This window comes from Protomyctophum bolini (assembly GCF_963924005.1).
Source record: "Protomyctophum bolini genome assembly, chromosome: 3".
In the NCBI taxonomy this organism is placed as follows: domain Eukaryota; kingdom Metazoa; phylum Chordata; class Actinopteri; order Myctophiformes; family Myctophidae; genus Protomyctophum; species Protomyctophum bolini.
The window spans coordinates 6750058-6777074 of NC_137864.1; the positions used below are offsets into that span (position 1 = coordinate 6750058).

A 27017-nucleotide genomic window follows, 5' to 3' on the forward strand; every position below is an offset into this window, starting at 1 on the left:
CCCATGACCCTAACAAGAGGTTCCTTCACCTACTCAAATGGTGAAGAATACCACGGAGAATGGAAAGAAGGCAAGTCTATCATTTCTACAGTCAACTGTTATTTCCATTGCGGCCGGAAAAGTTTATAGGAACCCATGCATGGTCTACTGTAGGTGAAGAAACATACACATTCTAGACCCGCATTGTAACACTTTACTGGAGTATACTAATCCATACACTTCCATTAACATTTAATCGACGATTAATTATTGATGAACATGTACGTTAATTCACCATGAATTTATCATGAACTCGTCGTCCTCACCCTTAACCAATGGTGGCGTCACTGTGACTTAACCCACTTATTATTATCCTTAGTTAAAGGACATTATTCCAGGTACTTCAAACATTACTTAGTTAGTACGTTTTATTTCGGTCCATTACAAAGAGTTCGTACAGTACAAACATACATGGATACATTTACAGTCATCCACTAATGTAAATGCCACTAATAGTGGCACCGAAAAGGTGTAGGCTGAAGCCGAGGCTTATATTGTTGCCTATACCCTTATTTGTTTTTATAAACATAAATCAGATTAAAGCAAAACAAAATACAATATCAGCCATATCACAAAAAACTGAAAACATCAGATCATTAATTACAGAGGAAATTGAAAGGATCTCGATGATAGACTGGTCGAGAACAGACAAAAGAAAGAATACATTCTAGTAAAGAAAATGTGTTTAACTTTTTAGGCATCATGCCATGAGTCCAGTTTACACCCAATTTACATGAGGATAGCATTAAGTGATGGCTCACAACCATAATATGCGGCTAATTGGCTGCAGAATATGGTATAATAGTATCAATATTTAATTCTTACGTCTGATATACCACAATATAAATTTATAATATATTTTTTTAAATTTTGACAGCATTGTACACGTTTTCATTGACAGTGAGCATGCAACCAATTTATCGGCCACACGCTGTGGGTTGGTATATCTGCTTTTTTTGGTGGCTTCTATGCCCAGGGATGAGTGCTCATAGACGGGTATGGACCATTATGCAGACCGCGGCCAATCCGGCCATCTGCCATAAGTTAATGGCAGGGTGCAATTTCCCATTGACAGCCCATTCATCCAAACAGAAACGTCCTATCTGACAGTGGCGTTTCCGGGAATTGCATTTTGGGCAGGCAAGAATGACATTTTGGACAGGCAAGATGTGTTAATTGTCGTCTCACCCCGCGCACAATCGTAGCACTAAAGGTTTTCAAAGAGATATACCTGCCAGACGAGTATAGGACACAAAGGCTGAAAGGCTGGCATTTACATTCCAACGGGTGATTGAGGGTCGCGCTCTACCGCGACGGCTAATCAGCTGTCCATTAATAGTTCTCAGGTCTTGTTTTTGTCCTCTTTTTTTTTCTCATTGTATGGATTTTGGCCAGGCCAGAAATGGATTTGGACAGGCGTACAGCCTGCCCTCGCCTTATTGCAGATACGCCTCTGCTATCTGATTGTGTTAAACAACGTAAAACTCACCAACATTGCAGCTGTACGAAAAGCTTGAGTTATCCCATTTCTTATCTTGCAGCGTTTGTTTCATAAAATTCCACTGTAGACATGGTATGAGCTACTTTCTTTCTTTGAAGTGTTGCAGTGTAATTGGAAGTGCTCGCTATAGACTGCCCTGCATACCACCTGTTATGAATTTGCACATAATGCAGGACATTGCTTTACTGAAAAACGAGTGCTTCCAAACTCTGACGGCAAGATGGCCACGGTCTACAAATGGTCAATAGACTCATACAAAAGCATCACGAGTGGCCCATAATTTGGTTGCAGCGGCATGTGCTACCGATTAACATGCATAATAGTGTTAATTTAACGCAGAAAAAGGAACCAAATGGACCCTTAACTTAAGGGTCCAAATTAGTTTGTTAAATGAACACTAGTAAGTAGTTTACTGTGTTCATACATGAGAAAGTATACTGTATAGTAAATAACTGCTCATGGTGAGGCTCAATGATCTGTGGAAGCGTGATGCTGAGGACGTGGATGTTATTAATTATTATCTGTACTTTGATGTAAAGAAATAGAAGTCTGCACAATGTAACTCTGTAAAGCTCCCAGGCTATATTATAGATAAACACGTCTTCGTCAGAGTCATTTTGATGAAGACTTATCGTTATATTGGGTCTATTGGATCCACATATGGAATGTCAGAACAGGTCAGCTCCATATATGGATGGAGTTTGAAGGTTTGAGGTCAGATGTAGAGTTGCTGGCCAATATTGACGACATCAGGGATCTCCATATATGGGCATTCTCATGTATGGGCTTAATATTGATATATATTGTCACGTGGCATGACCATATATGGTCATGCTTGGGGTGACCAACCAACCCACCAACCAACTGACTGACTGACGGGAAATGCACGATTTCATAGTAAATGTGACCATGCGGTCGCAAGTGACAGATCTAAGTATTTCCTGTGTGTTAATCAAATTGAATACTTCGGTTACCGCATTGTGTATTTCTCGCATCAAATGTTTTCAAAAACATTCTCGAGAGCAATGTTTAGTTGTAAATGACATGGTGTGTTTGTTTACATGGCTGATTGATACGAGCATGGGTCTTTGATTAGACGGCGGTCTCTTAAGGGGGTCTTTACACGAAAACGGTGTTCATAGGAAAACGGCAAAATAAAGTATCGTTTGCTGGTGTCCTTTTAGACGAGAACAGTGTTTTTGGGTTGGCTCACAACCAGTGTCGTTTTTGGCAGCAAATTTCTATTTTAGTTTTAGTCGTTGTCTCTTGAATAGTTTTCACTTAGTTTTAGTCACATTTTATTCGCCTGGAATGTTCTAGTGATTAGTCTAGTTTTAGTCGACTAAATGTCATATGATTTTAGTCGACTAAATCTACAGTTGATTTAGTCGACTAAAATGTGTTTTGACAGGCCTTGATGTCGTTGTAATGACATATTTTACACTTTGGTTGCATGCTGAAAATAGCAGATATACAATCTCACAACACGTCGCAGCTGGATCTCTTGTCCACTAGTCCCTGCCTAACATTTTTATTTGTTGACGAAATTGTCAGTATATTTAGTCTTAGTTTTAGTCATCATAGATTCGTTTTTATTTAGTTTTAGTCAGTGAAAAAAGGTAGTCGACGAACATTTTTCGTCTTAGTTTTAGTCGACGAAAACAACACTGCTCACAACGCATGTTTATTAGTTCCTACAATGAACAAGCCTCCCTCCTGACAAGCGCCGCTCGTCAACGATGGTGAATGTAAAACCATGACGTGAATGAAATGCCGTGTGATAGGTGGCAGGCAGCAGCGTTTATGTAGCCTATAATGTATTATAAAATATATAACCATCCCGTGGCGCGCTCCGCCTGCATGCTCTGGGCTGCTCTGTCAGCCTGTCTGTCACCTCGACGTGTTAGTAGAAAGCAGGCAGCGAGCGACGGCCACAACCCCGTCGTGGTCTGGAAGCATCATTCAAAACCCTGATAGTGTTGCGTGAAGGGGGGGGGGGGCTACCTGGTTCTTCTTCTTGTACTGGTCTATTTGGCAGCCCGTTACCGCCACCTATAGCGACATTATAGCGTTTTCATAAAGTGTGCGTTCTCGTGTAAAGGGTCAATAAAAAATGAGAACGCAACAGGACTTTGGCGTTTTATCTGGAGATTGTCGCCGTCTAAAAAAAAGAGGCCTTCATCCAGGAATAACACACTGCTGAATTCAGTGATTGACCAATCAGAATCAAGCATTCAACCAAGCCATGTAATAAATTGTATTAACATACTGTACCATATAAACAAATGTTCTTTTTATTGATAAAAAAGTTATATAGTGAGGCTTTAGTCGCAGCGGAAACATCTAATCTATAGCCTTTGAAAACTATCCTAATTACCATGGCTCCAATTCAAATTGACTAACGTGTCGGACTTTTTCCACCTGGGAATAACGTAACACAACTTAACACAATGCTATCTCCATAGAACTTTTCGCCTGTTTTCGCTGAATATTCAACTATATTTTGTTGTACAGTATATGTGTGCCCATGGGGGGATGTAAATGAACCTCTGCTGTGAGCTATATCAATTCAAAGTGCTTTGTAAAGTAAATGAATATGTGCGATAAAGTTAAAAGTGATTTATTGTGTGTTCACACACACAAAGATTTTTAGGCAAACAGAGACAGCCAAAGGAATGGTGTAAAACTGGTGCAGGGAAAAAAAATACAACCATAAGCAATTATGTACATACACACTCAGTATGCAGATGCGCACACATACCCACACGCACGTGTGCGCACGCACACATACCCACACACACGCATGCACACACACACGCACACACACGCCATCTGGTGTCAAGGAGGACTGCCTGAGAGCTCCCCTGTGATGGGAAATAGCACTAGCTGAACCAGTCTTTGCAGTTTGACAAAACCACATGGATGTACACGCTTAAGGGGTAAGAGAGTAAACAAAAGAACGAGAACAAAAGTTTCGTTGCTATATCAGGGGTGGCGAGTGGTTGGGGAAAACATATGGTTGCTCTTAAAGTTATAGTTTGAAAGAATTGTCACAATCTTTTTTTTCCCCCCTTTGTCTACTCTGGAGGAGCCACTTGCAAAAAGGTGTTAGATTATTTCAGAAGCAGCACACCTTTTCCTTCTTTTATGCACATCATTGTGAAAGTTTGTATTGGGTGTGTGTGTGTGTGTGTGTGTGTGTGTGTGTGTGTGTGTGTGTGTGCGTGCTTGCGTGTATATATATATGCATAATCATAACGCATACATTTCATCTGTACCGTGGCCATGTCTCGGCCAATCCCATTCCCTATACACACACAGTGGTGATTCTTAAATGCATTGAATTAAAATATGGACGTTTGTTTTTCAGAAAACTTAGCTCGGGATTTATAAGGCGTTCTTTAGAATCAGCCTCAGGTCTAAGTGAATTAAGTAAAAGTATCAATACTGCACTGTAGAAATACTTTGTTACAATTAAAAGTCCGGTAATCAAAATGTACATGGAGTAAAAGTACAAACGCATTGGTATCGAAAAGCGCTTAAAGTGTCAAAAGTAAAAAGTAGCCTATACTCTTTATGTCGAATGTCTCAATTCACACGTTTTCAAATGTATAAAATGTATAAAAATCTTTAGAAAATCTGATCAGATTCTACAGGCTCTCAATGCGATGCATTGTGACCTTATTTTCAAATGGCCAAAATGTATATAGGGCTGAAGTGGTTAGTGTGATTTCATTTGTAATAATAATAATAGAGTAACTAAAGTTGTCAAATAATTGTAGCGTAGTAAAAGTATACTGAAAATCGGAAATCCTTCAGTCAAGTAAAAAGTACCTGAAAATGGTACTCAAGTGCAGTACTTGAGTAAATGTACTTATTCACTTCACGCCACTGCAAACAGACAATGCAGGCTATAGTTGGACACATTGGACTGGAATTGAACCCTTGCGTCTGGGCTATAGTTGGACACATTGGACTGGAATTGAACCCTGCGTCTGGGCTAAGCCATGGGGTTATACTTAAACGCGCAAACTCAAAATAGCCGATGTACAATCTCACCGCGCGCGGCGCCGAGGCATGCCGGTGGGCCTGTAGATCTGATGTTTTTCTTTTTCTCCGATGCGCGACACCCAGCGCGCCCCAACTAAGTATAAACGGCCAGGCTTTAGTGTCATATGAATAATTCAACGGCGAAATGGTTGAACACGGTTCCTCTATGTGCACAGGCTCGGTCTCGGGTTACAGGAAGCCCCGGTTTTGGTGTATATACATCCACAGTCAAAGGCACGGGGGGCTCGGTGTGGACCATTTACTATACTGTGCACCAACACGGCCATTTAACCCATTCTGACCTGAGATCAGATTCTAAAAATGTCTTCTACATCCTGACCGTTTTCCATTCTGACCTGAGATCAGATTTAAAAAATGTCTTCTATGTCAGTCGCTCTTCGATTTTTCAAAAATAGCAGACCTACAAGCTCGTAGCGCGCCACTCGGTGGCGCGCTATGAGCTTGTAGATCTGCTATTTTCCAACAGCTAAAGCACGACCTGATGCGAACACCAAAATGCGTCCCCGCCCAAAATGGGTTAACATCCATGCATTACCACTATTGATTGACATAAAAGCCGGACAAATTCAGCTAAACCCTAATTAGCCAGAGACCGTGACCCGACATGAGATTGGAAGCGAGAGGCGTTGGGAAGGGTTGAAGGACAGATTAGAGTCTGTCTGAAGCAGTTTGGTAGGAGCTAGTCAGACCGGGGAGGGGGGAGAGAGAGGGAGAGAGAGAGAGAGAGAGAAATAGAAACCAGTCCATTCAAACCAGCGCTTCGCTAGATAATCCTTCTTTAGAGGCAGAGGAAAAATATAGTATCAGCTTTAAGTGGTGTGTAAATAGCCTTTGGTTTTGTCAGTTGACATTAATTCAATTAATTTCAATGGCACTCTATCTATTCATACTGTCAACATGGCTCCTGGCAGTTCATACAAGTTTACAATTTAGGCAATTTAGCAGGATGCTCTTATCCAAATGGCAGGAAACCTTGTTAACAAATGACATGGTAAATGGACAAGGAGATAGAGCACAAAGTAAAACATTAAACTTACTGTACTTTGGTGTAAAATAAAATGATATATGGGTATATCTAAATAACATACCTTATTAACCCATTCTGACCGGGAACCCATTTTGGTGTTCCAGCATCATGTCATGCTTTAGCCATTGAAAAATAGCAGATCTACAAGCTCATATCGCGCCACCGAGTGGCGCGATACGAGCTTGTAGGTCTGCTATTTTTGAAAAATTCGAAGAACGACTGACATTTTTAGAATCTGATCTCAGGTCAGAATGGGTTAATCAGACCAGTGTGTGTCCCGTGGAAACCTCGTATGAATCTGATCTCAGGTCAGAATGGGTTAATAATAATAATAATAATAACTAGAATTTATGTAGGCAACTTTCAAAAAAATAAACAAACAAATGATTTGCCAAAAGCCTGAGTGAACAAGTATCTCTTCAGTGCGGACTTGGAAGAGTCCAATGTAGGGCGCCTGGCCAATCTCCATGATGAGAGAAATTGCATACGGTATGTTTAAGCACTTCATGTTTAAGCATGTAACACCGTGGCATCTCGTCCATACGGGCGGTGTGTTGTGTTGTGATTTTAGTACCGTTGGCCTGCTCGTGAAATGTCAGCCTCTCTCGGCTCCCACTTCAATCGTTAACCTTCTTCTGACGCTGAGAAATGTGAGGGTTCATTTATACTAAACTCCTGTTTCCTTCACTATGTGTTCACCACGATTCACGATGTATTTTCCATGCCAGCCTGGTTAGAGCTTCTTTGAGCTTTTGGGTGTCTTTGTAGTGCACAGCAAGACGCATGGCATGCATACGCAAATTACGCACACACACGCGCACACACGCACACACACACACGCACACGCGCACACACACGGTTTCCAAGAAAACAAGTGGCACGCTCTCTGCAGAGTTACGTGATATGCGAGTTTGAACTCGGGTCAAATCTGCTCTCCAAATCTCCTGTGAAAAACCCTGCCGAGATTAGGGAAGCACTTTAAGCAGTCCTCCTGACTGACAGATGGACTGCCTAATTCACCTCCCCACAGTAAACGAGGAAGACTCGTACAGCATGCAGTATTGCAGTATAAGCTCACCACTGCTCGCTTTACTTCATGGTTGCTTTTTACTGTACCTGCCAACAGGCTGTGCACCCCCCCCACACACACACACACACACACACACACACACACACACTTAAAGGAGTAGTGCACCCAAAAAATACTTACCATGAAGCCTTGAATTCATGGATAGTTTTTAGTTTATGTTGCATACCAGCTGTCACAATTACACATTTAGGTTGACGATTAATGGTGTCTTACAAATAATTGTGATTACCAATGTAATTGTGTTTTTGGCATTGAACACTGGAACATATGCATAAAGAACACATTTCTGTTTGCCTGGTAATCAACAAATATATAATAACTGAAATATACAAAGAGATTACTGACATATTCATTATTTGTATACTAAAACAAATGAGAAATAGCATGTTGTAAGCTTGTAGATCTGCTAGTCCAGTTTTTCTTTTAAATGTATGTTGATTTAGTAAAATAATTTTGATTGGCCTATTGTTGCGTTCCTGAGACAACAATTTGATGACAATTTTTGACATGATCATGGGGTGGGTAATTTATAGAAAAACATTTTTGTGAACTACTACTTATTAGTACAGTACAGTAGAGGGTACAGTAGAGGGACCGGCACACGGTAACTCTGTCATTTCTCAACCGTTTCGGACGCGGGGCGGCACGCCGGAACCGGCCCGGCCCCCGGGGTGCGTTCTTGTGGGTCTGGAACTCCCCCTCCCCCGGGAACCCCCACACGGAGTTGCACCACTCACTTCACACAGGTGTGATTTTTAAGTGATAGGGGTGCTATCCTGCTGGCCATTTCATCAGCTCACTGGTGAATGGTGATACACAAGATCCTAAAATTGTCATCAATATCGCCTCTCATCTAGTCACTCTCCTAAAGAGACTGTAATATCACACCCATGTGAACTGAGTCAGTGTGAACCCCCGGTGGGTCCCCGGAACTTCCTAACCCACAGAAACGCGCCCCAGGGTGCCAGCCCGGTTCCGGCGAGTCACCCCGCGTCCGAAACGGTCTAGAAATGACAAAATGAGAGTTACCGTGTGGGGGAATTAGCATTTAGCAGACACCTCTCTCTCTCTCTCTCTGTATAATTAGCAGGCAACAGTGCAACACTATCTCTCTCTCTGTTTCTAGCACAACAGTGCCACTTTTGCCCCTACTAGTACTCTAAACATAGGGACGGACATACTGTAGGGACAGGTACGTGGACATAGGGACAGGTACGTGGACATAGGTGACAGGTACGTGGACATAGGGACAGGTACATGGACATAGGGACAGGTACGTGGACATAGGGACAGGTACATGGACATAGGGACAGGTACGTGGACATAGGGACAGGTACGTGGACATAGGTGACAGGTACGTGGACATAGGGACAGGTACGTGGACATAGGGACAGGTACGTGGACATAGGGACAGGTTTGTGGACATAGGGACAGGTACGTGGACATAGGTGACAGGTACGTGGACATAGGGACAGGTACGTGGACATAGGGACAGGTACGTGGACATAGGGACAGGTACATGGACATAGGGACAGGTACGTGGACATAGGGACAGGTACATGGACATAGGGACAGGTACGTGGACATAGGGACAGGTACATGGACATAGGGACAGGTACGTGGACATAGGGACAGGTACGTGGACATAGGGACAGGTACGTGGACATATAGGTGACAGGTACGTGGACATAGGGACAGGTACGTGGACATAGGGACAGGTATGTGGACATAGGGACAGGTACGTGGACATAGGTGACAGGTACGTGGACATAGGGACAGGTACGTGGACATAGGGACGGACAGGTACGTGGACATAGGGACAGGTACGTGGACATAGGGACAGGTACGTGGACATAGGGACAGGTACGTGGACATAGGGACAGGTACATGGACATAGGGACAGGTACGTGGACATAGGGACAGGTACGTGGACATAGGTGACAGGTACGTGGACATAGGGACAGGTACGTGGACATAGGGACAGGTACGTGGACATAGGGACAGGTACGTGGACATAGGGACAGGTACGTGGACATAGGGACAGGTACGTGGACATAGGGACAGGTACGTGGACATAGGGACAGGTACGTGGACATAGGGACAGGTACATGGACATAGGGACAGGTACATGGACATAGGGACAGGTACGTGGACATAGGGACAGGTACATGGACATAGGGACAGGTACGTGGACATAGGGACAGGTACATGGACATAGGGACAGGTACGTGGACATAGGGACAGGTACATGGACATAGGGACAGGTACATGGACATAGGGACAGGTACATGGACATAGGGACAGGTACATGGACATAGGGACAGGTACGTGGACATAGGGACAGGTACGTGGACATAGGTGACAGGTACGTGGACATAGGGACAGGTACGTGGACATAGGGACAGGTACGTGGACATAGGGACAGGTACGTGGACATAGGGACAGGTACGTGGACATAGGTGACAGGTACATGGACATAGGGACAGGTACATGGACATAGGGACAGGTACATGGACATAGGGACAGGTACATGGACATAGGGACAGGTACGTGGACATAGGGACAGGTACATGGACATAGGGACAGGTACATGGACATAGGGACAGGTACATGGACATAGGGACAGGTACGTGGACATAGGTGACAGGTACGTGGACATAGGGACAGGTATGTGGACATTGCTGTTCCTTGGAGTGGTTGCACTACTCAAAAATGCATGGGCTCTCTCAAGAGCTTTTGTCATACTTGAGAAAGCTGACGTATACACTCAGTGAATACTTGGGTTTGTTTGCCAGAAGCAGAGGGTGTATACTATACACCCTCTGCTTCTGGCAAACAAAACAAGTCCTTTAAAAAAAACATCCAGAGCCCAAATAAACCCTCTGACCCCGTTGAATATAATAGTGACCTGCCAGGCATGCTCAAGAGTTTAGCGTTAGAGTGTTCGGTTTTGTTTTTATTATGTATGTTCTTTGGAAAGTTTGATGTTAAATACAGTATGCCAAGGAACAAAAGAAGACAAATGTTAAAAACACATACTAATACAGTAGCACTATACTGTCCCTATATTTACGTCCCTATTTTGGCATGCCAAAAAAAATATCTTTGGGTCCATTGTGTGATAGTATAGTATAGGCTATTATATTTTACATGAACCATTGCCTATTTTGAGGAGAACTACCAAAAGTAGCAGATCTACAAGCTGACCGAAAGGTGCCGTTTTTGGAAAAGAGGTCTGGTGTAGAGGGGAAAAAGTGCAGACCAAGTACAGAGTGGAAGGTCAAGTTAACACAATATTGACGGTTTAAGAAGTGGTTTAAATACCTGAAAATACACATTATCGTGAATTCAATGTATTAAAAAAAAAACACACCCGTGTGAACTGAGTGGTGCAACTCCCCTCTCCCCCCGCACTATAATACTATCTCTCTCGCTCTGTTTCTGGCAAACAGCGCCCCCTACTGGTACTAATAGTCATATACTGGCCACATATAGGTACAACAGGTGAACACGGACATTGCTGTTCCTTGGAGTGGTTGCACCACTCAAAAACAAGAATTTACACTATACACCGACGATAGTGCTTTTAAACAGGTCTATGAAGCCATCCATGAAATCTACGAAAAAGTGTAATCTGTATACATATACACAACTGTATACAACATATCTCTCTCTCAGCTAAGGGGTCCTTGGCCCTGGGAAAAAAACAAAAACGTTGAAGACCCCCTGGGCTTAGCGGGAAGCTGGCGGTATAAGCCACAGTATTGCTTGTGTATATAGCGGAGCCATGGTGGGTGCAGCTTGTTTCATTCAGAGTAGGTCTCTAAGCTCTTTATGTAGTATTAGCTCCTTAAAGACACGCAGGGGAGACCGTGACCTTCTGACAAAGGTACATGTCAGCAGTATACTGCCATATAGTTTGGCTCCATTTCAGACACCCACTAAGAAACGGGGATCAATGTTGGTTGTGTGTCGGCTGCAACGATCCGGTGCTATAACCCATTCTGACCTGGGATCTGTTTTTCCCTTTTTCCGCTGTTTTTTTTTTCTCAGAGTAGTACAGTATAGGACCACCCCAGAGTTCCTTGAGGGGGATTCGGCGAAATGTGTTAATATAGCTATAGTATATCGGAATCTGTTTAATTAATCCAAAATGTATACTCGTAGGCTATTGGAGAAATATAGCAGATCTAAAAGCATATGATCGCAGATCGTAGATCGGCTATTTAACACATTTTGGACTGAGGTCGATTTAAAAAAAAAAAAGGCTTCTAAATCCTAAAAAATCTCAGTGGTGCTCAAACCTTTTCAGGGCAAAGACCCCCAGAATTATCTCTATTGGGCCACACGGACCCCTATCTCAAAATATTGTGTTAATATAGCTATAGTATATCGGAATCTGTTTAATTTAATCCAAAATGTATACTCGTAGGCTATTGGAGAATATAGCAGATCTAAAAGCATATGATCGCAGATCGTAGATCGGCTATTTAACACATTTTGGACTGAGGTCGATTTAAAAAAAAAAAAGGCTTCTAAATCCTAAAAAATCTCAGTGGTGCTCAAACCTTTTCAGGGCAAAGACCCCCAGAATTATCTCTATTGGGCCACACGGACCCCTATCTCAAAATATGTAGTTCCAGGGACAAATAAGCTAATATTTTAGTTAAAAATGTTCGCTCTGAAATATATATTCAATGATTTGTGCCACATTTTAACGATTTTTTTTCAAAAATAGCAGACTTACACGCTCGGAGTGGTGCGCTATACGAGCTTGTAGATCTGCTATTTTACATAATGCACCAAAAGGGGCTCCCGCCCAGAATGGCTTGATCCAAATGTATACTCGTATAGGCTATTGGAAGATATAGCAGATCTATAAGCATACGTTGTAGATTGCAGATCGTATAGAGCGGCTATTAAAAAATAAATAAAATTGAATGTCAGTTTGGATGAAAATGAAAAATGTTTGAATGCCACTGTATTAGATTAGTGTTTTTTCAACCCTTTTCATATCAAGGTCCACTATTTAATTGGCATTTGTCAAGGTTGTACTTTATTGTTAAATCTTGTGTACATATAGTGTAAAACGTATTCTGGTTTTGTCTTCCTTCAGACAATGCTGCAGCATAGATATAAATAACAACAAACATTATGAATAATGATAAATCCATAAAAAAGATGTGAAACAGAAAGTGAGAGAGTGTTGGGAATAGGACGATGATTGTCATTATCGTTTATCATGATTAAAAATAATCATATTGAAGAGATTGTAATGTATCTTAAAATTGTCCTTTGTCATATAGGCTTAGGATGAATTAGCTCTTGTTGAGCTGCAAATTCAGTAGGCTACCACTTAAAACACTATATTTAAAATGGACCAGTAATAGCGCAAATTGTAGATCTACAAAAATAGAAGATCTACAAGCAAACGTTCAGCCCAGAATAGGGACGCTGAGGGTCCAAGTAAACAAAAGTGGCATTTTGATTTTATCGCAATAATAATGTCCATCGCAATCATTTTGGAATTCGTGCCGTGTTAATGTTCATTGGGTCAGGCTACCACTTGGCCTCACTCCCAGAACCCACCTCACCCCTGCCCATTTTGATAGGCTACCCGAGCCATTACGGCTTAGGGTTGAGAGGGTCAGAGTATACAGCAAATTGCAATGGGCCTGGTCTACAAGATTCGCTACACCACCCAGAAGATAGTAAGATACCCCAGCCATGTACCCGTCTAAATACTTCCCTAATGTCAACGAAGTCCACACCCACAACACCAGAGGGAGATCAACAAACCAGATTTGGCTCAAACAAGGGATGTGGAACACCCTACCAACAGCCATTCAGAAATGTGAATCCCAAGACTCCTTCAAAACCACTCTCAAAGAGCACCTATGGACGGCTGCAATTCAAAACTGGCCCACGTAAAAAAAAAAGAAAATAAGTGAAAGTCCCCCTCCCCCCACCAGTTTTTTCCATTACTGTACAATATGTTTTTCCATTCTTTATGATGATTTCCTGTTTTTCATAGAGGTGTATATTATGTCTTTAAATGTTCTGATGAATTGAAAATGGAGGACCGTGATGTAAACAAGTCTCAGTGCTTTTCATGGTATCGTCCTTAAAGTAGCAGTTTTAGTATTGACTTGCACTTTCATTTGAAATGTACCCATTTTACATATAGGCCTACTGTGAAATGAAATGTTCAATCAATCAATCAATCATAGCGTCCTATCCCTAGAGAGTATATCTCCCTACAGTCACATGCGCTGTCATATGACGACGTATTAAATAGGGCAGACGGCGAAGATATATAATTATATGAAAACCAAAACAAGAATCTAAAACCAGTGACATGTTGTGGTGACCTACTTGCCTGTTTTCACCATTGCTCCTAAGGAGACCTGCGGACGACCAGAGTATCCGTTTTCAGCGTAGCAGCGCTGCTACCCTGCAGGGTATAATCCAGGAGCTATAGTGCACGGGAGTCAGAGTCACCAAGTTCAGCACAAACTCCAGGCAGCCATGTTATTAGATCACACCAGCGATAGGGTGGTGCAACACTCCACTCCAGATAATGACCTCTGCTCACAAAGCACTCCGGTTTGAGTTTTAGTGAATTTATATTTATTGCCACCTATAGTCTATGCTAAAAATGTACAGTACCCATCATGTACAGTATAGCCAGGCTACTGTAGGGGTGGATCGATTTAGCGAATAATTGATTAACCCATTTAGGCCCGACGTTGAAAAAAAAAAAAAAAACGTTCGCTCTGAAAGATGATATATTCAAAGATTTGTGCCACATTTTTACGATAAAAAAAAAATAGCAGACCTACAAGTTCATAGCGCACCACTCGGTTATATTTTGCCTCCAATGACGTGCCCAAAACAGGTTTAGTTTACTCCTCTTCGTCCCCAAAACAGGTACTCCAGGTTCAAAAGTAGTTAAAATGTCTAGGATATTTTACCTTTTTCACACTACAGCGTCAAAAGGAGCAGGTCTGCGAGCTCAGCATGCGGCACATTTGAGCTACGTTTGAGCTTGTAGATCTGCTACTTTTTTAATTTGAATTAGTAACAGTTTTGGATATGAGGTTTCCCGACAGAGACGATATGCTGCATATTGCAGTAATGTTTGGTTGTCATGACATCCAAAGGACTTGTGTCAGGGCACACCTCTTGATAAGTCATTGCAGGGGTGCAGTGAAATCCCTTTGAATTGATTTTTTACAAAATGATCAATAATATTATAAAATAATTGATTAATAATCTATCCCGGAAGAAAAGCAGCAATATATGTAACTGTCACACCCCTGTCTTAGGCGAGGGTCATATGAACATTACAGATGGCAAGGCAACACAGCATTGGGCAGAGTTTTAACAAGTTTTATTTCCCCAAGTGCAATTAGTAACAAATAACAAAGGAGACCATATGTCTGAAAGTAGAAAATAAAAAGGATATTCAAAATAAAGTACTTCATATTACAATAATATAAATCAAACCAATCATTTCAAATAAATCATTATTGTATAATATAAGTATTTTACGTATTTATAAATCAGGCCTTTTTAATGCAAAGCAAATCAAACATAATCTATATAATATAAAACATTATATATATATATATATATATATATATATATATATATATATATATATATATATATATTATAATATACATCATAATAAAACAGATCTAGATCCAAAATGCATTTATACAAATAATAAACAAAACATCACCTCCTCAGCGACTGACACCCTTCCTCGACCAGCTCCAGACAGCAGACTGACTGACTGCCTGACTGGGCCATTTCCTAGAGCTATATACCCCCTGGCTCCTCCCACAAGACAGGACCAAATGAAAAGAGGGGTAAACATGATCCACAACATGTTAGTCGCTCAAAACAGTCACCAAACAGTTACATAATATATTTATATTGCAGTTGAGCTTGTAGCTCTGTCATCTCACAAAGTCTTTGGTTTTCTAAAGTCCTTTTCCAGAGTCCTTTTAGACTCCACTGTCCCTCAGCGACAAGCAATCCTCCCCATCCCTAGAGGTGGAGTTGGTTTGGCCCAAACTGGCCAGTTAAGCTGTCCCCACTTAAAGTGACAGGACACATTTTGCAGGAATTTGATGAGAGCGGTGTGTGATCCGTTTGCATGCTTGCCTATAGTTGTTTTTGCATACTCCAACAGTGGGGTCACACTGTCACAGTAACTTTCCTCTTTTCGCCCGGATTTGAACCTGCATGGGTCTCCTGCACAAGTGCTGAAATGTTTTGTTTTTCTTCTTTAATTTTTATCCCACAATCTTGTAACCCATGCATTTTTCACCCCTGTGTCAATCATCTAATGTGATCCTGGGCTCTACACACCCTCCGCCAACCTATAGTCCCCATATATGGGGGACAAGGGGAGAGCAACGGACTTGAACTCATGCTTCCTTCATGCCCGAGTGTCCAAGTTGCTCCTTTTCCCTGGTTGGACGTAGCGCGTGGAAGGAACACGTTATTCCAACCAGTTCCTTTCCCCTCCATCAGGCGCCCCCAGCTGGCCAGGGGGAGGAAGTTTAGAGACCAGGATAACTGCATATTTTTTGTGAGGGTACCGTAGACCTACCCTAGGGGACACGGGGAGAACATGCAAACTCCACACAGAAAGGCCCTTTCGCCACTCGGGTATGGGCACCGATGACGCGGAGGAGGAAACACGCCGCCAGCACCCACAGCGCCCCGAGCGGGAATCGAACCCAGGACCTTCTAGCTTTGAGGCGACAGCACTACCAACTGTGCCAACCATGCCCCCGCTGAAATGTTTTACCATTGAGCTAATTATTAGCTCAATGGTAAAAACATTTCAGCACTGCTTGCTCAGGGGATAAATGGAATCTTGACCATCAGGTCAAAATCCGTGTAAGATCCTGTGTCTGGGTGAGACGACACAACCCTTGACACGATCTAAATGTCTCAATATAAGAGCAGGGAAACAAAATACAACCTATATATTGTACTCTATTCTATTCGATTCATTAAAAGAAAGTTCCATAGTGCCACTTTAGCAGTCTATCCCTATTGTGGGTAAAGTAAAAAAAATAGTGCACATTTTCACCGTTCATTGTCACGTCAACCAACTGAAAGACAAGTTAGTGAGTTGTAGTTTGTACACTGTAACGTGAAGTTACAGACCCAGCTTCATTTCCCTTTTTCATGTGAGAACAGCTGTCCAAACAATAGAATTGCTCCAATCGTGTGTCGCTTGTTGCTCTCGCTTTGACACTTTTAACAAAATGTCAGCATCTCGAGGCATCGGCAGCAGCTGTCTGACGCCGTCTTAAAATAATGTCGAGATGCTGGCAGCTGTACCCTCCGATGCTTTGGTGTTGACACAACTGTCACACACGGCTATACAACCATATATATGTATATGATATGTAACCGTGTCTGCATTTTATTTTCCTGCTCTTTAAAGCACTTTGTAACGCTGTTTCATTGTGCTGCTGCGTGACAAACTATGTACTCGTACTAGTATACGTGTCCCAAGTTGAACACAAGAAGTCACAACCCCCACCTCCTAGATAGTCTAAATACTGTAGTGTAGAAGATCGCATCTCACATTGCTGCTATAGTGCCCACCTCCCCACAAGACACACGCGCACGCAAAATATGTCGTAGTATTGCAACGCCGGGTGTTACAGGGTTAAGCCTTTCGGTCCCATTAAGAACTTCATCTCTTATCAAGTGTCACAACGTGTCAAAAACAAGTAATTCCGTCTCTGAAAACTGGAAGAAACGCACGCTTCACTGCGTCTTTCCAATAACAAGAAAACATGTCACGGTTGAGTTCATGTTTTGCAAATTTATACACAATTTATAGCCATGCATCTCTCATCCGATCTTGAAATGAAAACATCTTGGGTTTGGATATAATTGCTTCATTCCTTGTGCCCAAAATGTCGCGAAGCTGCGGCTGTCTACAGCTCTCTGCGGTTCATTAATGTGCAATCATCAGTGTTGTAAAGTAACTAATACATTTACTCAAGTACTGTACTTAAGCACGGTTTTAACATATGTGTACTTTACTGGAGTATTTCCAATTCTCAATATTTTTACTTCTACTCCACTACATCTCAGAGGCAAATACTGTACTTCTACTCAAACATTTGAAAACTTAAGTCACCAGTTACTTTGTATATTTGGATTATTAACACAAAACCACTTCAGACCTATATACTGTATAATGTACTCTGTCAATTTGAAAATAGTTGAAACAAGCCATTAGAGCTTGTAGATCTAATACTAATATGATTTGTATACATGTGAAAACTTCAGCTTAATGAGTACTGTTCTACTGTATATATGATCGTTTGTGAATACCCGATGCTATTGATTATACTCGTGACAGATTTGCTAACCTTAAACATATTGATGCCTATATACGTATATGTTAGGATCAACTTAATTATATATTCACACCCACTTTCTTAACTGCAACTGTGTCAATTATCATCAATAAAATGCTGCTGTGGTCGCCTGGCAGCTGCCAGCAGCCTTTGTTGTACTGTGAGCTGTCACTTGGTTTTGATATGAACCAGAAGAAGACTCCGTTGAAATGCGTGGGCGGCTGAGCCCGTTTATTAACTTTTGCAAAGCAGTGTGTGCTAAAAAGCTAAAGCAATCAAGTGACAAAAAAAACAAAAAAAAAACACAGTATAGTGCTTTGAGAGATCACATTTTAACCACGTACTGTGCGAGCCCTATATACTGTATACGTATGTTGTATGTCGGGTGGAGAAACCTCATATGTCCGCTCCGACGCTGTTACTTTTCAGGATTCAAATGTAAAAAAAATTGCAGAGATCTACAAGATGTGGATCTGCTTTTGATGCTTTTGTGTGACACTGTATAGTGTATGCCAGTGATACTCAACCTCAGGCCCGCGGGCCACATCAGGCCCGCGGGACCATTATGACTGGCCCACCAATGAAAATCTAAAAAAAAGAAGAAATAAAAATCTGGAAAATGAAATAAAAATAAATAAATCTGAATGAAGTTATCTTTAATTACATTATTATAAGTAATACTATTAGAGTTGTACTATTACTCGAACGAAAATAAAAGCTTGGGGGGGGGGGGGGGAGATGCAATGCAAATGAAAGACATATACTGTGTATCAGAGGCGGAAAGTTCTTATAACGGCAGGGGGTTCAAGCAGCGCCCCCCCCCCCCCCAGCGGTGGAAAAAAAACGAGTTTTGTTTTTTCGAACAAAAGCCACCTTATTAGCATTTGAATGCGGCATGCGCGGCGGCCCAACACCTATCTTGTAAGTTACCCCTCGTAAAGGTATTGTGACTACGTGCATGACAACATGACCACTGGGGAGGGGGAATTTCAGTGGACAGTCAGTGGGTGCATAATTTACTGCAGTGCATATAGATATATTTTGCCAAAATGCAGTGGGTTCAGTCGCGCCTTTGCCAAAATGCCAGGGGGTTCAATCGCGCCTCTGAACCCACGGAGTTTCCGCCACTGCTGTGTATCCCTATTCCCTGACATAATTTTATAGCTAAACGGACAGAATTCTATTTTATTTGAATGATGAAACCCAGCTGCCATTAATAGTTGGAAATGGAAATGGAAATTGCGGAAATTGCGGAAATTGTAATTGCGGAAATGGTGGAAATGGAAATTGCGGAAATTGCGGAAATGGTGGAAATGGAAATTGCGGAAATTGCGGAAATGCGGAAATGGAAATTGCGTAAATGGTAATTGCGGAAATTGCGGAAATGGTGGAAATGGAAATTGAGGAAATTGCGGAAATGGAAATTGCGGAAATTGCTCTTCAGTTATAGCTATCTATTTTCAGGTAGATTGTTTTATTTTACTCAGTCAGCCATATCACTACTCATTTTTTTTCATGAAAAAGGTCATAGCTGGGTAATCTATTTTCAGGCAAATTGTGTTTATTGTATTTTATTTTACTCAGCCATAACAATTTATTTTCTGTTAACCAACTTGCTGGCTGGCAGGCAGGCAGACAGCTACTCATAGACAGGCAGACAGACAGACAGCTACTCATGGAGAATTGGACAGGCAGGCAGTCAGACAGCTACTCATAGACAGGCAGACAGACAGCTACTCATGGAGAATTGGACAGGCAGGCAGACAGCTATATGGACAATTGGACAGGCAGGAAGGCAGACAGCTACTCATAGACAGACAGACAGCTACTCATGGACAATTGGACAGGCAGGAAGGCAGACAGCTACTCATAGACAGACAGACAGCTACTCATAGACAATTGGGCAGGCAGACAGACAGCTACTCATGGACAATTGGACAGGCAGGAAGGCAGACAGCTACTCATAGACAGGCATACAGACAGCTACTCATGGACAATTAGGCAGGCAGGCAGACAGCTACTCATAGACAGGCAGACAGACAGCTACTCATGGACAATTAGGCAGGCAGGCAGACAGCTACTCAGACAGGCAGACAGACAGCTACTCATGGACAATTGGACAGGCAGGCAGGCAGACAGACAGCTACTCATAGACAGGCAGGCAGACAGCTACTCATAGACAGGCAGACAGTAAGACAGCTACTCATTGACAGACAGACAAATAACTACTCATGGACAGACAGACAGACAGGCAGGCAGGCAGGCAGGCAAAGAGCTACTCATGTTATGTTATTATGTTATTATAACAGCTACTCATGTTATGTGCAATAATTTGTGCAGTTATGGAAACATCTCTTTGTGTTTATGCAAGAAAATGTAACACATTTATTTATTTACATATTGTGTGCATGCACATTGTACTTTGATACATTTTGCGAAAATAAAGCAATTGAAAGAGAGAAGTTATCAAGTATCATTAATGTCGTAATTTTATCTACTGGCCCCTGGCCCCTTGCCATTTTTGTAATGTGGCCCACAGGTAAATCTATTTGAGTATCCCTGGTGTATGCTATGATCAAGAAGGGCGTTAAACGCACAACAAGTTAAAAACCAGAGAACAGTAGTTCTTCAAGTACATTTTGATACAAATACATTCGTGCTTTTAATAAAGTCCTTTTTGAACTATGGACTTTTACTTGTAACAGAGTAACACTATTGATACTTTAATCCATTATGGGCGAGAACCCCTTTTGGTGTTAGCATTATGTTATGCTTTAGCCATTGAAAAATAGCAGATCTACAAGCTCATGGCGCGTCACCGAGTGGCGCGCTATGAGCTTGTAGGTCTGCTATTTTTGAAAAATCGCGAAAATATGGCACACATCTTTGAATATATATTCTTTCAGAGCCAACGTTTTTAACTCGAATCTTTGCTTCCGACAGGTTCCTGGAACAACATATGTTCAGATGGGGGTTGGTGGCCAATTACATATCATTTTTGGGGTTCTTGACATGAAATATTTGAGCACCACTGATACAGAAACATCTTTCAGAAAACTGTCAGAATTTAGAAGACTATTTTTTTTTATTTCGACATCAGGCCTAAATGGGTTAAAAAAAGAAATGTGAATACTTTTTCCACCACTGCTTTACCAATGCTTACCCAGCCTTGTGTGTGTGTGCGTGTGTGTGTGTGCGTGTGTGTGTGTGTCTCCTCCTACCTCAGGCCTGCGCCATGGACTGGGTCAGCTGACCTTCAGCGACGGGACGTGCTACACGGGGCAGTTTGAGAACGGCCTCTTCAACGGCCGCGGGGTGCTGGCGTTCCCCGACGCCTCCAAGTCAGTGCCATGACCTTGACCTCTGACACCTTTTCACTCATTCTGTCAGGAATGGGTTACGGAGTAGGACCCAAAAGCAGGCAACCAGAGGCAGAGTAGATAACTCTGTTGTCTAGATAACAGAGTAGATAACTAGATAACAAAATGTGTAATTGACTAGAAATCAGGGGTATTCAAAAGGGGCAAAAACATAGGCAACATCAGCCACAAAACTCACTCGACATATAGGTTTACGAACCAACAAAGACACGCTGCAAACAAAGGGCTTAAATAGACACAGGGATCACAATACACAGGTGAACAGCATTAACAAACAATCAACGCTGGGATTGGCTGGGAGACTAACAGGACACAGGTGGAGAAAACTAGTAATCACAGGGAGGTGAGACAAGACAGGCTCACACAACTAGGCAGAACAGGAAACACTATAGGGCAACACTACATAATAAAAGTGTGCATCAACAGACTGATATCGTGACACATTCAAACCTTTAGTTGTTCTCGCAAGACATTGAGGTTCTCCCTCATCTGTGGCGTCGTCGAGATACACTTTACAGTACAATTTCACGTTAACGTTCACATCATACAAGGATAAAAAACTAAACAGAAACTTTCCCAAATCGTGCAGTGTGCGTGTTCATTTTGACAGTAAGACTAAACCATTTCAGATGACTACACATTTAGGAATAAAGCTAAATGGCATGTTATTCAAAAGACCCAATTTGCTGTCAAAATCAACACTGATATTGTGTGATACAACACAAGTTTAAAAGCAGTTGCAATGCATTTGTGGGTATAATCCATACAATCCAGTAGAGATTTAATATACAATGGTAAAGTCCCATTAATTGCCTTAAGAAATATGATATAATTCACCTGGCAAACCCACTCTATCATATAGGATACAGTGATGAGTTGATGAGAATGTTCACCACCAGATATAAATAACAGTGATGAACACACTTGATGTGATACAAACGAATGGCTCTTTTCCACTACAATAACTAGATGTGAACAGTGATATATAACAATCAGAACCATAACATTGTATGTCTGTGTTAAATAACTGATAGAAATACATTTCCTGTACCTGCAATGCATCAGTAATTCTGTAGTTTATACTGTAAGGAATTTGTTTTGGGTGGCGGGAACCCCTGTTGGTGTTTTAAGCATTATGTTCTACTTTAGCTATCGAAAAATAGCAGATCTGCAAGCTCATAGCGCGCCACCGAGTGGCGCGCTACGAGCTTGTATAGGTCTGCTATTTTAGAAAAGTCGTGAAAATGTGGCGCAAATCTTTGAATAAATATTTCGGAGCGAACATTTTTAACTAGAATATTGGCTTCTGGGGGAGGTCACTGGAACAACATATTTTCAGATGGGGGTCTGCGGCCAAATACAGATAATTCTGGGGGTCCGTGACATGAAAAAGGTCATGATCACCGCTGACAAAGAAACATGGGTTTGGTTTTTCAGAAAAATGTTTTAGAAGCCTTTTTTATCGACCAAACAGTCCAAACAGTCCAAAATGGGTTAATTGTTATCACCCGGTATGTTATGTTTCATTTTCTTTCAATATAAACGGCCATGTGCTCGTGTACCCCCTGTCTATTAGGGTAGAAGGATATACCAGGACATGAAATACATTTCTTCATACTTTTATGTGGCAGAGTCACAGTCAAGCTGTGAATTGTTTGGTTTCCTCGACTGAACTAACTCCGCCAGCTATACGTACCATATTGGCTATGTTTGCTTCAGAATATCCAGCTATAGACAGTCTGCTTAAATATGCTTGGTTGCACTCCGGTGTCACATTCCGAAAATAGCTGATCTACAAATCGCTGTGACGCGCAGTGAGCTTGTAGATCTGCTATTGTCGGCATGCAGCCAAGTATACATCAAGCGTTGCCTAATAGCGGGCCTGCTAAGACTGATTTTAGTCAACAAAATCTAACTGTAGAGGCCGTGGCTCAGCGGTCCAGGCACCTTGGCTGGGTAATCCAGTCTGGCAGTGTGCCGCGGGTTCGTCTCCCGATCCCGACGGCCTTTACTGCATGTCACTCCCGCATCTCTCTCCCCATTTCCTGTCAGCCTACTGTCTGTCCCTCTATAAAAAAATACAAAATAAAGGCGAAAGCCACAAAAAATAACGAAAAATACTTAAACTAACTTACCTAAAACATTTTACTGTAGATTTAGTCGACATAACCTCAGATGACTAAAATGTGACTAAAAAACGAATGACATTTTATTCAAAAAGACTATGACTAAAAACTAAATGCAAATTATAGCCGTTTGACTTTGTTGTGTCCGTGACTGCTAAAACACGCATTACATGTTTGCTCTCGCTGTGACATTTCATTAAGCAGTACACTTATACACAGTGACACATAACTGTATGTTTTCTCCGCATTCTGTACACACTGTGTTTTTTTTAAAGCATGGTAAATGCAACAGCAGCAATGAATGCAGCAAAGTAAATAAGTTAAATGAACAGGAAGACCCTTACGACCCTCAAGAAATGTGTGGCTTTATAGACCAGAGACGTATGATTTCCTCTCATTTCTGGAGCTATATAGGGTTATGGCGTGCAGAGGGACATTACAGACTGGAAGTGCGTTCTGAATAGAGATAATATTCCAGGGCCAGGGTCATTTTGACAGAGATGCGCCCTTTTTTTTTACTTACCTCATTTTGCTTGACATTTATGTTGATTTGTATAAGCTTGCGACTCCTGTGAGTAAATACATTTAGGTCGTATAGGTTAAGTGGAGCCAGCCAATTAACTTTAAACGCACACAATCAACGGGAAAGACAAAAAGCAGCTAAATTGCAGTTGTCGCAAGCAATAAGCTTTAGAATTGGTTTCAAGGTTTGGTTGCGGTAATTGCAAAAGCACTCTTTAATGTGCCTGGCGTGTGCGTGCGACCGTGCGTGCGTGCTTGTTTATTTTCCAGGTACGAAGGTGAATTTGGTCAGGGGAAATTCCAAGGCGTGGGCGTCTTCAATCGCTTCGATGGAATGAAGTTCGAGGGAGAGTTCAGAAGTGGAAGTGTCGACGGTTATGGTAAAGATTTCCATTCACACCATGAAGTACAAAAACCCTGATTCATTTCCCAGAAGCCTGCACATGTCTTTCTTAACCCTGCTGCTGCTATCAATTAAAAAGTTTTTTTTTACTTTTTCTTCCTCGTAGATAGAATTTGTTATTAAATGTATATTATTAGGTATGGTATGAGTGCCTAAGGTTAAGGTATATGGATTCCAACAATTTTTCTAATACTTTTTTCAGAAAGCGATAATTATCTGGCTGTGCTCTAGCTGGGTGTAAAGCTCCCATGTGTGTTAACCCATTAAAACCGGTAAAGCATCCATGTCATTTTAGATTTTAGCTAATATAGAACATTGGTTGGCTATTAAAAAAACCCAGCAGATATTATACAAGCTCATAGCGCGTCACTTCGGGAACATTCTTTGATTATATACTGCATGTATTATTAACCCATTCAGGCCTGACGTAAAAAAAAAAAAAAAAAATCTATTAAAATTACAATTTTCGGAAAGATTTGAGGCACATATTAACGATTTTTCAAAAACAGCAGACCTACAAGTTAATAGCACGCCACTCGGTGGCGTGCTATGAGCTTGTAGATCTGCTATTTTTCAATAGCTTAATTATAACGTAACGTTTTAAAACACCAAAAATGGGTTAAAATGGCCACAGGACATTTTGGCGGTCCTTAATTCGACACGAAAAGGTTCTGAGCGGCTCTCATAATTATTATAAGCAACATACTTATTTAGAAGACATTCTGGCAGGTCGTAACGGGATAAAAGAAGGTCTCTGGAGGTAATCAACACGTTTACGTCGGAGGAGGACATCTGGGGAGGAGGAGGAGGGGGGAGTGTCACAACCGGCTGCAGAGGAACAATGCTTTTAACATTGTGTGTGTGTGTGTGTGTGTGTGTAAAAATAGACAGACAGAAAAGAATAAGACATTAAAGCCCTCTCTGATCAGTTTACACGTAAATGATAATACGGTCAAGCTGGATTGGACGTGCTCATTGCAATGCGTCCAGTATAGTGGAAAGTACATGCACTGTACTTATAAGTAACATTTTGAGGTACTTTTACTTTACTGAAGTATTTCCAATTTCCGAATGCTTTTTACCTGTACTCCATATACATCTCGGATCCAAATGTTGTACTTTTAACTGTGGTATTTGAAAACTTCAGTTGTTATTTTGTAGATTGATTATTGTTACAAAACCAATATACATACATTAACCACTTCATTTGGTTTTATTTGAAAATAGGTGATCTACAAGCTCACGCTGTGTCGCAATGTGATGTAGATCTGCTGTTTTCAAATAAATTTTTCGAATACATTTTTAATACATTTGAAAACTTAATATAAAACTTAATATAACTTAATGTCACTTTTGGTACTTTAAGTACATTTTGATCCCAATTTCTACTCAATTACATTTTGAATAACGGGACTTTTACTCTGAAAACAGAGCATTTCTGTATATTGCCGTTATATTGATACTTTTCCTACTCTCATAAGAGTATACTTTTTCCCCCCTGGCCCCCTGCAGGGGTCCTGACATTCACAGACGGCGGCGGTGGGGGCGGGGGGCCCGGCGCGGGGGCGGGGGGCAGCAGCCAGGAGGGGCTGTTTGAAAGCAACCAGCTGGTGAGGAGAGAGAGCAGCCAGAGCCAGGCGGCCGTGCAACGGGCGCTGGGGGCCGCGGGCAAGGCCCGGACCCTCGCCATGATGTGACCCCAGACACAGACACAGCAAGGCCCGGACCCTCGCCATGATGTGACCCCAGACACAGACACAGCAAGGCCCGGACCCTCGCCATGATGTGACCCCAGACACAGCAAGGCCCGGACCCTCGCCATGATGTGACCCCAGACACAGACAGAGACAAGGCCCGGACCCTCGCCATGATGTGACCCCAGACCCAGACACAGCAAGGCCCGGACCCTCGCCATGATGTGACCCCAGACCCAGACACAGCAAGGCCCGGACCCTGGCCATGATGTGACCCCAGACACAGACACAGACAAGGCCCGGACCCTCGCCATGATGTGACCCCAGACACAGACACAGCAAGGCCCGGACCCTCGCCATGATGTGACCCCAGACCCAGACACAGCAAGGCCCGGACCCTCGCCATGATGTGACCCCAGACCCAGACACAGCACGGCCCGGACCCTGGCCACGATGTGACCCCAGACCCAGACACAGGCAAGGCCCGGACCCTCGCCACGATGTGACCCCAGACCCAGACACAGCAAGGCCCGGACCCTCGCCATGATGTGACCCCAGACACAGACACAGCACGGCCCGGACCCTGGCCATGATGTGACCCCAGACCCAGAAACAGCAAGGCCCGGACCCTCGCCATGATGTGACCCCAGACCCAGACACAGCAAGGCCCGGACCCTCGCCATGATGTGACCCCAGACCCAGACACAGCAAGGCCCGGACCCTCGCCATGATGTGACCCCAGACCCAGACACAGCAAG

The 27017-nt window shown here is 42.3% G+C and overlaps 1 protein-coding gene across 1 annotated transcript; it reads left to right on the forward strand.

The window, feature by feature from the left end:
• LOC308311967 (uncharacterized protein) lies at positions 1-26262 on the forward strand (the record flags this gene model as incomplete). Its single annotated transcript, XM_080758796.1, has 4 exons — positions 1-70; positions 21361-21475; positions 24433-24542; positions 26078-26262. Exons 1-4 carry the CDS (start codon positions 4-6, stop codon positions 26260-26262), a joined length of 477 nt encoding a protein of 158 aa, XP_080614922.1. The 5' UTR covers positions 1-3.
• Positions 26263-27017: the final 755 nt, after the last annotated feature.